Source organism: Buteo buteo, chromosome 1 (genome assembly GCF_964188355.1).
Source record: "Buteo buteo chromosome 1, bButBut1.hap1.1, whole genome shotgun sequence".
NCBI lineage: Eukaryota > Metazoa > Chordata > Aves > Accipitriformes > Accipitridae > Buteo > Buteo buteo.
This window is the reverse complement of record NC_134171.1, coordinates 85,919,212-85,931,304: the sequence shown is the minus strand read 5'-3', so window position 1 is coordinate 85,931,304 and position 12,093 is coordinate 85,919,212. Positions and strand designations below refer to the sequence as shown.

General features: G+C 41.5%; 1 protein-coding gene and 1 long non-coding RNA gene across 4 annotated transcripts in view; one reads left to right on the top strand and one right to left on the bottom strand.

Moving 5' to 3' along the window:
- The window catches only part of ANTXR2 (ANTXR cell adhesion molecule 2), a 120,028-nt gene that overhangs the window by 5,971 nt on the left and 101,964 nt on the right, over positions 1-12,093 (top strand). For 2 of the 3 annotated variants that reach the window (XM_075039644.1, XM_075039661.1), the window contains exons 4-7: positions 5,670-5,751; positions 6,782-6,889; positions 6,987-7,055; positions 7,895-7,975. In XM_075039644.1, the coding sequence (XP_074895745.1) occupies positions 5,670-5,751; positions 6,782-6,889; positions 6,987-7,055; positions 7,895-7,975 (340 nt within the window). The remainder of the gene's footprint in view (positions 1-5,669; positions 5,752-6,781; positions 6,890-6,986; positions 7,056-7,894; positions 7,976-12,093) is intronic. The other variant, XM_075039652.1, reaches the window with a different exon arrangement.
- LOC142036526 (uncharacterized) overlaps positions 1-12,093 on the bottom strand; it is a 69,764-nt gene that overhangs the window by 3,979 nt on the left and 53,692 nt on the right. The window contains exons 9-10 of the long non-coding RNA XR_012652166.1: positions 9,278-9,387; positions 1,047-1,212 (exon numbers count right to left, since the gene is read on the bottom strand). This is a non-coding gene — a long non-coding RNA (uncharacterized LOC142036526). The remainder of the gene's footprint in view (positions 1-1,046; positions 1,213-9,277; positions 9,388-12,093) is intronic.

The window sequence follows — 12,093 nt, the reverse complement described above, 5'->3', positions numbered from 1 at the left end:
ATGCTTGGGCAGAACTCTGGAACACTGCCACGGAAACACAAGCATCTTTTTCATTGCATGTCTGTGGCACACTTTAAGCCATGGCAAGAACCATGCTTTTCTCGGAAGCCTAGGAAGCAGGCTTTAAGCATTCCTTAAAGCATAGGAAGAACCTTGTTGAGTTCTGGTGAGTTCCTTTGTGGGACTTTCTTTTTAATGCAGTTAATGCATCCTTTAATGCTGATGCTTTTGTGAGCGTCATAGGGGAAAGGAAATTACTACCCTTTTTGTTTAGGAGGAATTAGATGGAGAATGAAGAAGGAGATGTTAGTAACTGTGACCACACGTACACAGGTAAGAACGGATAGATACAGTTGGAACAGCTGTCCTTTTAAATATTAAACAAGTCAACAGAGGAGAATCACTTAGAATGTCTAACTCCCATTGTTCCAAACAGAAGATGAGGATGCTAAGTACAGTGCAGTTTTGGGGATGGGTGTGTATGTGTGTGTGATTATGGGGTATTATGGCCTTGGTTTCTTTATGTGCATTTTGGAATTGCAGGGATTTTTTTCCCATTGCTTACTTGCTAATTCGCAAACGTCAGGAAACCACAATTCATTCCCAGCAGTTAGTGCAAAGTAGGGAAGTCTTTTTTTGTTTTGAAAGCCTTAGGCTTATGATTGTTTGCGCAAAGTTCTTGCTGATTTTTACTGCATAATAAAGCTGTGGATATAAAGAAACCCGCACCATAGCGCCGAAGCCCCCAGATTACCAAATACTTTGTGACTATGAATAGCGCGGTGTGAATAACTCTGGTAACAGAAGTCACTGTTAACCACAGTACACACAATGATACAATAAATGCATAGAATAAAAATAACACCCAGATGGAAAAGACTTCTCACAATAGTTATGTCCTATTTTAGAGAAACACGTTTCCCCTGTGAAGTTTAGCTGGAAACTGTATGCTAAGTGGTAAACAAAGATTTGTGCATTCACATTCGGGGCTCAGTTTTGCTACTAGGTTTGAAAAGCAAGTTGTTTGGAAAAGTGGATACACTTACGAGCATCGTCCAGATGGCACAACATTGTCTGCATTCTCTTTTGCTGGCCTGTATGCTGGCCAGCAGAATTTCAGGCTTCTGTAAACCTGCTTCTGCAGCATTTGACCGATACCCATGGCCAGGACTAGGCCAGTTGACTCTTGCTTAGGTGAAACTCCTGTTGGAACTAAAGAAAGATTATATTAACGAAGGGGGAAAAATAGGACACTTAAGTACCTGGTAGATAACCAACTGTACCTTACTGTGCTTGTCCATAGACCGGTGGAACACTAACTATTCCTTTATTGCAGAGACACATGCAATCTAGCAAGACGTTTATACATTTTGAGCCTCGGTCATGTGAGCTAACCCTACGCTTTGGTTCAAGCAGCTTGCCTAAATAGAGCCATCTGCAGAGAGCATGTTCTACTGAGCGTATAAAGTACAGCAAAGTCAGCCCCTTACATGTTTTCCATCTGGAGCCTGTGCAGGAGGCCTGAAGTTTGAAGCAGAATAATTATTAAAGTTGTACCGAGCCCTCTGTAGCATTTGAGAGGTGTAGAAAGCAGGAACGTTCTCCAAATCATGCATCTGAGGAGGCTGATGTGCAGGATTTGATTTCATCAGTGTGACGGCTCTGACTGTCAGGGATGTAACCATCCCTCTTTTTGTTAAACAGCACTTTTTTCCCCCCCTTTTGTTTCACTAACAAGTTTGTGTGTTTTCCTGTTACTATACTTCCTTAGCAGCAAAATCGAAGTACCTGTTTTGTTTGCCTTTATTTGTTAGAGATGAAGTACGTTGCCTTGCAGGCAGATAGCCTCATTCCTGAGGATAAATACATGGTCATTGGGAATCATGATTTCCCTACCAGCGCTCGTACTCTCAACACACTGAAAAATGATTCAAGATTCTAGCACTTCAATAGGTAGAATGCAACATGGAAAAGAAATAAAGGATACTGTCCCCCATCCAGAAGGGCTAAGAACACCACTACTTAAAGTTGCATAGATATTAATGGAAACTCAGTGTTTTGTGCAAGGCCCATTGCCCAACTGAATCAGCATGACCTGAGGCTTACGTGACCGTTTCAGCTGGTTCTAACCTCTGTAGCACTAATGTACAAGCACAAAAATTTTCTCCCTAAAAAACCCCAGGATTTTAATGGTTTTTAAGACTCAGTCCTCAAGCATACTTTGCTTTCCAGCAAGTATAAGCCTTTCTTTGTATATGTTCAAGACGCATTTATTTCTTTTAAGGCAAACTATTGTCCCTGTCTGTTAAGTGTTATTACGCTCAAAGACAGTCTCATGTCTGTGAGAAGCTAAGGTGGCTTGTGCTTCGTAACTGGTCTGTGGGTTTATCGTTGGTCCTCTCAAACGGGGGTGCGATCTACATCCTGTCGCAGTAGAAGGAAGTACTACCCGTCTTGCGCTGCCAGCGAGTGCTGGCTGTGGCCCTGTATATGCAAGGAAACAAGGCAATGCCTTAACATCATCAGTAGTCTGACCGCTTGGCTACCAACACTGTTTTTAGCATTGTGTCAATTAAACTTACTTAAAGCTAGAAAAAATACTGAACAGTGATGAAAACAGTACCTGTTGTGAGTTGCCTAAATAAAAGCTTGCAGCTTGGTGCAACAGAGCTTATGCAGAGAAACGTCTCCTGTAAACTGGTGATAGTTGCCTTGGTGTGATTTGAACTCGGAAGGGCAGTTACCTTTAGACCCGAAAGTAAAATCTGAATTGTGGAGTATGCTGAGGTGAGGGGAGCTCAGTACATCTCAATTTATGTTAAATCGATTTCTTCAGTCAGTTGCAAAGCTGGGCTGCTTTGTAATCTCTCTTTACTAAACGGTCTGTTTTCAGTTCTAAATTTAGTTCTGCAGTGCCCTGCCTTGGGGAGACATTGAAGGTACAAGACAAGCTCAGTGTAGACTTTGGTCTGTGCAGGGAGCAGTATTTGTAGGTTGGCCCGCATGCCTCACAGCAGAGTTGGCACAGCCTCCCTCACAGCAAACAAGCTCTCTGCAGCTGAGCTGTTTAATGCTGGTGCAAGGTCCTGCTCTCCGAGGTACAGCACAGCAGCGTTCCCCAGAGAGGTAAGAGCTGTGGGTGCTGCCGAAGCCACCACCACCAGAACCTCTCCTGACCTCAGCCGGGCTGGGATTATGCCTGCAGCCCCTGTTCGTGGACTAGCTGAAAAGAACCCACAGAGCAGAATGACAGAGAGATTGTAGCCATGGTTGTATTTGTCTGGCTGCTGCTGGAAGAATTATCTGAAATAGTTACAAAGCTTAAAAGAGAGAACAGACAGGCTAGCTATTAAAAATTAGATGTGGCTGTTGTAAAAAACAGAGATGTGATGCAGCGCATGTGCTGAATGGGGAAGAAATATTAAATTTGTAGTCATTCAGCCCAAACACAGACAGGCTGCAGGTTGCTGATTTTGGTTCGCTTTTTCTACCTCCTGCCATTGTCTGACTTAAACCGTGAAGCCAATGGCCCTTCAGCCTTTATCACTGTTACTGAACTCTACTGGGGTAGTGTTCAGACACCCAGATTGAGGTCATGGCTCTGTTATCTCAGTGCAGATGACTTTTAAAACCAGACCTTCTCTGTAGATTTCTGTTGCTACAAAAACTTATTACAGAAACTAGAAAAAGGAGAGTTTTGAGAGCACTGAAGAGCGGGAATGAGGGCTTCAGAGTGCTATGGCTGGTTGACTAAAGAAAGACCCGTTACCAGAATGGTTCAGGCAAACGTGAGCTCCTGTACCCACCCTCCAAACTGCCTGGGTGCGAGTTTTAGCAGGATTGAACTGACCTCTCCTGCTGTCTGGTGGGGCTCATTCGCTGGGGCCCCAAGTCCTGCACTCACATTGGCCTTGTGATGTCCAGACCAGGATTCGCTCGTACCTGACCAACTCGGAGCAGGGGTGGAGCTTGTTCACATCTGGCTGCGCCTGTCTAGTACAGATGTGTCCCAAAGGAAAGAGATGATGACTGATTAAATGCAGCTAAAGAAGCACATGCTGCCAAAGATTTTCCTGGAACCCCTTGTAGGCAGAGGCCTGGAAACACCAGAGATTTTTGTGTGACCGGGTCACAAGGCATTTTAGATAAATAAAACTGAACTGACTGTACAAAAGCTATTTTTGCAAAATGAAATCTGTTTCAGAAAACTGGGACTTCAGTTGCTGCTTGTTTCTTGGCAGCAGAACGCTAACGCCTGTGATGTGCTGCCACTCATTTCTGGCAAGCACTAAGTATGTGGTTTATAATCTGCGTTCATACATAATCAGTTTTAAGTTGTTTCTATAGATGCTGCATGTAAAATATTTGGATCAAACAGATTGTATTATCTTACATAACTTCTTATTTTCCATATATGCAATGCCACACTTCTGTCTTCTCCCCCTTCCTCCCCGATTGTATCAATGTATCCGTTGATCCTGTGATTGGGAGTTTATTACAGCTATGGATTGTACTTTGGAACAGAGCTTCTAAACATAGAGGAAGCCCATCAGTGGAACAAATGACTAGTGGGTGGCATTCAGGCAGAGCGGCATATGCATTCTTTCTCATTTCATTTGCCCTAAGGAAAGCTTTCACGCATCCTGCAATGTATTTTCCCTCCATCTCCTCACCCCTGCTGGTTTCCTCTTTGTCACCTATGTCTGTTATAGTGTTCTATATATTCTGGCCCAAATTTTGTCCCTACTTAGTTTTTACTTGTCCTTCCCTAGCATAGCTTTCCATGGGCTTCACTGGAACTTTGCTTGCTTAAGAATTAAGAGCTTCCAGATTTGATTTTTTAGTAAAGTGTCTCTGCCTTTTTTTCCCCACTCATACTGATTTCACTGGAAGTAATTCCTTTCGTGCCACCCACCAGCTTCTTCAGCCTTATCATCCTGGTTAAGTGAGCATCGAGCAGTCAAAGATGGATTTATTTAAAGGCCCATGAGAAATCATGGCACAACCATATCCTCCTGTTAAATCTACGTGAACTCTGACCTAAGTGTGATGTATTGTCAAAGGTCACACAGAAAGGTAGTGATAGCCAAAAATTTAAAAACCTATCGTTAATCCTAGTCCCTTTCCTTGGATACGAGAGGTGTCTTGCAAATACTGCATTTGCCTATTGAGACTTATTTTTTAAGAGAGAATAATTACTGCAATTCTGTCCTACCCCATTAAATACCTGCATGTTGACCTGGAAGATTTCTCTAGATATAGAACCGCTGTTTTAGAGGATTTCTTTTTTAATTGCAGGGTGATTGGAAGTAAGTTGTTTAATTGAGCAAAGTAGACTTAATATAACAGAATTTCCACTGGGCTATTTAATGCCGAGGCTTTGCCACTTCTTTGCAATATCTGCTCCGTCTGAAACATTTTACTTGATTCTAGCTCTTTGACTCACTGAGGCATGTTGTGTTATTTAGATCTAAAATATCTGTTACCACAGTGCCGCTTCCGTTGTGAATACAGAATCTGCCTCCACATGGTATCTCAGCTAAATGCTATATTTTACAGATTTTGATTTCAGCTCTCTTTTATGACAAATACTAATTTTTCCCCTCAATAAGCTAACTCCTTTCCCCATTTCAAATCATGCTAACAGTCTCTTACTTTTTTGTTTTCAGAGAGAAAATCAAGAAAGGTCTTAAAGATTTGGAGGAGGTAAAACCGGCAGGTGACACATATATACATGAAGGATTAAAACAGGTAGGCTTTACTCATATTCTTGCAATCAAAATACCCTCTGTTCTCACCCTTTGGATAACAACAGCAACAACCTGTAACATAAATGGACTGACTGTATGCCTCAGTCTGTTACACTCAAATCTTTTTGGTTTCCTAAGTGGTCCCAAGATTGCCCAGATACTATGCAAATCCCGTGCAGAAGATTAGCCATCACAGAAAATTGCCATATGGAATTTCTTTGACTTGATCCTTCGCGGTAAAGAGCGGTTCTTTGTTGGGAATTTAACAGCTAACACGGCATACCAATTACATGGTAAATAGTTAAAACCAGCTTTGAAGGGCTGTGAGTCTAACAGTGCCTTCTAGAGCATGAGCTTATGGAGGGTTTACTGCACAGATCAGCGTTTTCAAGACAAATGGCCTTAATTTTGGACTATCTCAATTACGGAGTTCCCAACTGCTGTATTTTCTTGAGACGTACAGTTAAAGTATACTCTGGGATTTTGCTGAAAGACTCAGGCCCGGAAGGTCAGGATCGAAGCTTTCACTGTTATGGATGGAAACTCATTTTCCTCCTTTATGCCTATGGAGCCAAGTTTGAAATTGTGATCTGCAGGCTGAAAAGCTAGGCAAACAGAAGTTTGTTGCCATTTAAAAAAAGAATATTTAGTTTTAAGCCATTCTTTTTACATCTTGGAACCTACTGACTGGCATTTCAAATCTGGGGGTAGCGAAGGAAACCTTGTGGTGGATCTAAAGAGAAGCAAGCTTCACAACGCAGAGAGTATCTGTCCTGAAAGAATCAAGTGTTTCCAAGGGTTGATCAGTTAGTGACCCCAGCACTTTGGAGACAGGCTCACTGGTGACTGGAAAATACTGATGAATGATTTCTTTGTTAGTAGTGACTTAAAGGGAGGCAGAGGATTGTCACGAGAGATGGGTTTCGAGATGAGGCTGAGTGTTGTTTCAGAAGCTATATTCACTTAGAAGATGCATCTTGGTAAAAAGTTCAGGTGTAATTTTAAGCTGGATAAATATTTTTTGTTTCCAGGCCAATACACAAATTGCGAAGCAAGGAGCCTCAAGGTTTTCTAGTATCATCATTGCGTTGACAGATGGCAAGCTGGATGGTCAGATTCCCTTGTATGCAGAGAAAGAGGTGAGCGCTAGGTGAAAATTCATGTTACATTCTGAAGAGTTTGGGTGTTGCCTGTTGAATGAAAAAATGCTTATTCCCGTCTTCTCTTCTGGGGCAGGCAAAGAAATCCAGGGAACTGGGAGCTAGAGTTTACTGTGTGGGTGTCCTTGATTTTGTACAAGAACAGGTAAGAACGTTACTATTTTAGATTACTAGGCAGTCCCTTGTCACAGGGCTTTATACAGTTCATGTTAAGTAATACAGAAATTAATTTTACTTACATTAGGCAGTATAATGTCTTCTCTGGCTCAGGAAGCAGACACTCAGATGTGTACATAGACATAAATAGAATGTGTGGGTGTCACTTCCATTGCTGAGAAGACCCGTTGGAATTACCCTTGCTAACTGGAAGCTGCCAGCAGGAAAGGATGCAGGCAAAACCCCTTTCATGAAGTTGGCAACCAGATTTGGCTGCAGGTCGCATGAACAGAGTAGCTATAGACAAGCGTCAAGCAGCATGTATAACAGCCTGGGGATAAGAAAAGAAAGAAGGATCCATGTCCTTCATTGACTGAAAGCTTGTCCAGAGTTGCTATGTCCCAATGAAGGCTGGAGCTACTCTTGTGCCGTGAAAGTGACTTAAATGGAGAAGTATACAAAAGACTCTTTACTATAGAAGGCGTGTAGAAAGGCTTTTTAATGGAAGGCCGAGCCAACAGGGAAGGTAATTGTAGGAAGAGTTAGGAAATCACTGCAAAGATACAGGCCCTACAAGGTTTCTTTAATGTGGTGGTCTGACACAATGGCTAGCCACTATACCACTTTGTTAGCCGCAGTCGGTTGTAGGAAGTCCTCCCATTTAGAAAAGTCCTAGTTAGCCGTGAGGGAACTCAAAATTTTCCTTCTCTTTGCAGAGATGATGTCAGTTGTTTTTAGACATCCATTTACATTTTAAGGGTGAAAAGCAGCGTGACGAATTTAGTTTGCAAAGTGATTCACGTGTTTGCATGTGTTTTCACTCCAAAGCTTGAAAAAATTGCTGACACGAAAGAGCAAGTCTTCCCTGTCACTGGAGGATTCCAAGCACTTAAGGGGATAATCAATTCTGTGAGTATCAGGCAATAAGCTTAATATTTCCTGAAGATGACAGCATACTCTCCAGTCCCACTTACTTTTCCAGGCAGAACTGGTTCCTAAATCAGTAATTGCAATATATTAAGTTCTCTCCTCCTTATCTTAGAGACTCAGTTCTGTAAATTAACATTGCTTGCCACTCTTGCAATTATTCATGTTCAGACCTCGCGTGGAGTTTGAGGACACCGTACCAGTGCGGTGAGTTTGAAGGGGATGCATTGATGAATGGCTGCTGTAGGTTTAGTCTGAAAAAATCGGGACTGTTACTGCAGGAGAGTTGAGAACAACTGGTTAAAATCATTAGGAATGAGTGCAATTTAGGAAATTGCCCAAATCTTTGTATACAGAGAAGCATTCTAAATATATAATTTATACTTGGCTATAACCACTTGTTTTCCCAGTAAGCAGTAAGACTTTGAGTTCCTTTTCCTCAGCATGCCATGAGAAACTCCCATCAGTGAGATGAGGCCATTCAGCTAATGACTCTGACTGGCAAGAAGGGATCAAAGCAAGAGGAGCATTTTGGTTGTGATCAGTGGCTTGACAGGATTTTAGCCGTGTGTCAAGAAAACACCTTTGATTGTGGGGACCTGATTTATTTGCATCATCTTTAAACTAAAGGCTCTGTGTTTTATGCAAGGTTAACCATGCTGCTGCTGCATGTAGGCAGCAAAATGGAAAAAAGCTTACTCTCACAAGTCAAGTCAAAGCCAACAACGAAATCCTTTTTCTGAGAGAGATCCCACTATAATTCATTTCCCTTGCCGCCTTTTTTTTTTTTTTTTTAATAAAGAAAGGATACTACTCACAATACACGCTATTATGCAGTCATGAATTTATAACTTCCCTTGAATAGTGTGGTTTTTGTGGAAGTTAATATCATAATGAAACAACTTATTTTCCTTCTTGTTGCTTAAATCAAATGTAATTTCAGAATCTTCCTTGCACATTCTTAAGAGATATAATCCACCTTTTCACGTAGTGACATTTATTTTCCTGAAAAGATAGTACACCCCATGTGGTACTGCTTTTTAAAAATCTCATTCTATGCCATTTTAAAGCCTTAAAAGAATCAGCTATCCTGCTAGTGCAAAGCAATGCAACATTGATGCCGCTAGTGGTAGACTTATGAATAAAAGCCGAACGTTTAACCCCAGTCGATTATGTTAAGTTTCCAAGGATACTGCATTTCAAAATGCATATGTCAAGATAGAACTAGATAAAGGACTAAAGACATTTGTGTTCGGAGTTTCCCTTCCAACGAGGGTCACTGACCTGCAGATTGGACCCTTCCAAGGAGTCTGGTTTCTCCAGTCTTCTTCCTCTTCGACGCAGCAGCAGGAGTACGATCGCTTGAGATTTCTGAAGAGCTCAGCTTGAGGAGTCTGTAATTCAAACACATGGAAGATTGGCATAACCTGTAGGTTGTCCTGTTATCCCCCATTCTCAGCTGAGGTATTTTTGGGCAGTCTCTGGCTAGTAGCAGTGTCAGTCTGCCTCTTTTATACCTCCCAGGAGCTTCCAGGCACCTTCACTTTTTTGTGGACAGAGCGAGGGAATCTTTTCTGATAAGATCTGGCAGGTGGTCTTTGCACAAGCCTCAGTCCAGCTTCTTCTGGCACTTGTGAAAAACCCGAGTGTAAAAATCCCAGATTTGTGCCTATCATAGCTGTAGAGCAAGAAAAGATGTACATAATGGCAGCACCTTGTTTTAAGATAACAGCTTAGCGCTGACAGGGACTGTACAGAAAAAGCAAACTTTTAAGGACACTGTTCTACAGCTTGAATGCATTGTCTGCTCCTTTAAGCTATGACTGAATTCCTGAATTGTTTAGGATTTTATTTAACAGACGGGAGCTGGAATAGACGTTTCAATGCTTGGCTTATTGCGTATTTCTGTCCATAAAAAGACTCTTAGGTTGTGGCTGCTGGGGCAGTGGAAGATGTTTTTCCTGATAAATAAAGGAGCATGAGAAGGCCTTTCTGATAGGAAACATACCAACTGACTTCAGTCTTACCTGCATCAGTCTCATTTGTTGAGATAAAGGATCAAACAAAACCAGTTAGTACTAGTGAGTTGATAGCTCCTGAGAGCTCTTAGAGGCTTGAATATTGTTTACAGCTTTCTGAGAAGCACTGAATCTAACTGGAGTTTTATTTAGCTGTCAAGGCATTTGAAACTCCCCTTCTCTCTTCTCTAATAAGCACATTAAATGTATTTGTTGGAAGGAGCGGGAGAACAATACCCCGCCAGCATCTCTGTTTTATCGCAGAGCGTGGATGAAAGTATCCATAGGTAGGGTTTTTGGTGGTGGTGTTGTGTTCTGTTTTTTTGTGTGTGTGCGTGCTTTTTTTTAAATGCACGCGTGGTGGCTACATTAACGTGATCTTTTGATATGCTGTAATTATAACTCAATTTTCTTTGAGGGGGTTTTGACTGATAGTGCCAATTAATTCTCATTGCATTATGAAATTGATAAGCAGATCTAATTGAACATGAAATAGTCACAGTTTTCCTTTTTATTTGCAATTATAAATCCATTTTAGTTTGCAAGTTAGCTAGAGAACGCAGGCTCAAAGAGACACTCTGTCGTAAAAGGGAAAGCTAATTTCAAAACAGATGAAAATGAAATGCCCGTGTCACAAACATGCAGAAGTATTGCTTAAGTGTGGTATCAAAGGTGCAGTTGTGAAACCCTCCATGAACATCATTGTTGAACACTTATTTAGAAAAAAATACACTGTTTACAGAAATGGTAGCAACCCAGCAATTAAACCCTGAAGCAAAACTACAACACAAAACCATTCAGTAGGAATGATGGGAGGAGCTGCTCAAAGCCTCTAATACATTTGTCTCTAAGGGACTCAGCTGCAAAATTTTTTGGCTGCTACGTTGTTATACTTGTATCAAATTCCAGGAGAACTGAGCACTTAATCTTCATGTGTCAATGGAAAAAAAAAGTGATGAGCTTCATCATATGAATATCTGTTAGAACCTGCTTCTGCCATTGTTGGAAGCCTAAGCAATTATTCCAATTTATTTGCTTTAGACTGATACACAAAATGTGTTTAATTGTGGCCAGGGATTAACAGTCAAGACAGTTGAGATTAGCGTTTAGAGAAAACCTAGCTCAGATGTTGAAAAGCTTGCATTGTGTTTTGACTGCCTTCTTAGTTCAGATAAAATCACAGTGAAGTGAGTAAGGATTTAAGCATCACCATGCTGTGTTGTGTTTCTGTTGAATAACATCAACTAATGATTCAAAACTCTGTGCAGACTTCTGTGAAGAGGCGACCGTTTTGTGAAGTTTTCAGCTCTCCTGGCATTGCTAATATCTAACTTTACAAAGCAGTAACTAAACAGCGTTGTCAGGGTAAATAAATCTAAGCAAAAGTCTAGAGCTTAAAAGAAAAATGCTGAAGGCAAGTTATTATGCTATCAGGAACAGTACTGATGTAGTTTGGCTGATAGTTACATGGAGCGTGGCCTCGTGAGTAAGCCATAGCAGTGTGAGCTGTACGGGTTTGGAACTGCACAATTTGCATCACCATGTGACAGTTGAGCACTACAGAAGAAAATGAAACCCATTCTTCTTTGCCTTCCTTTCCTATATATGATTTATGCTGTTGTTGTTTTTTTTTTTTTTTTTTACCCATTTGCTAAAGAACCATTTGGGAATGTGTCATTTACATTGTTAGATCTGAGTCTGTCATAACCAAGATAGCACCTTCCTGCCTGGCTTCAGGAGGACTGTCGGTGAGGCTGCACATCTCTTCATACAGGGGTGCTGGGCTGTAAGCAAGCAGTCTGTAAGCAAGCTAACTCAAGAGTGCCTCACTTGCATCTGACCAGATATGGTCCTGAACCAGCACTTTGATCGGGAGAAACTGTGGAGACTTTTTGCTTATTAAATAGCTCAGTCAGAGTCACAATTTGGCTAAGGGGTCAGTTTTTGCAAGGTGACTAGAGACTGTGGGGCTGACAGCCTTGAGAAAGTTGGATAGTATCTCAGGCGTCAGGTAAACTCTTCTTTGTAACGCAAAAAAACCAGTACTGGACTCCCTGTCGAGGAGGGGCGCAGAAGATGTTT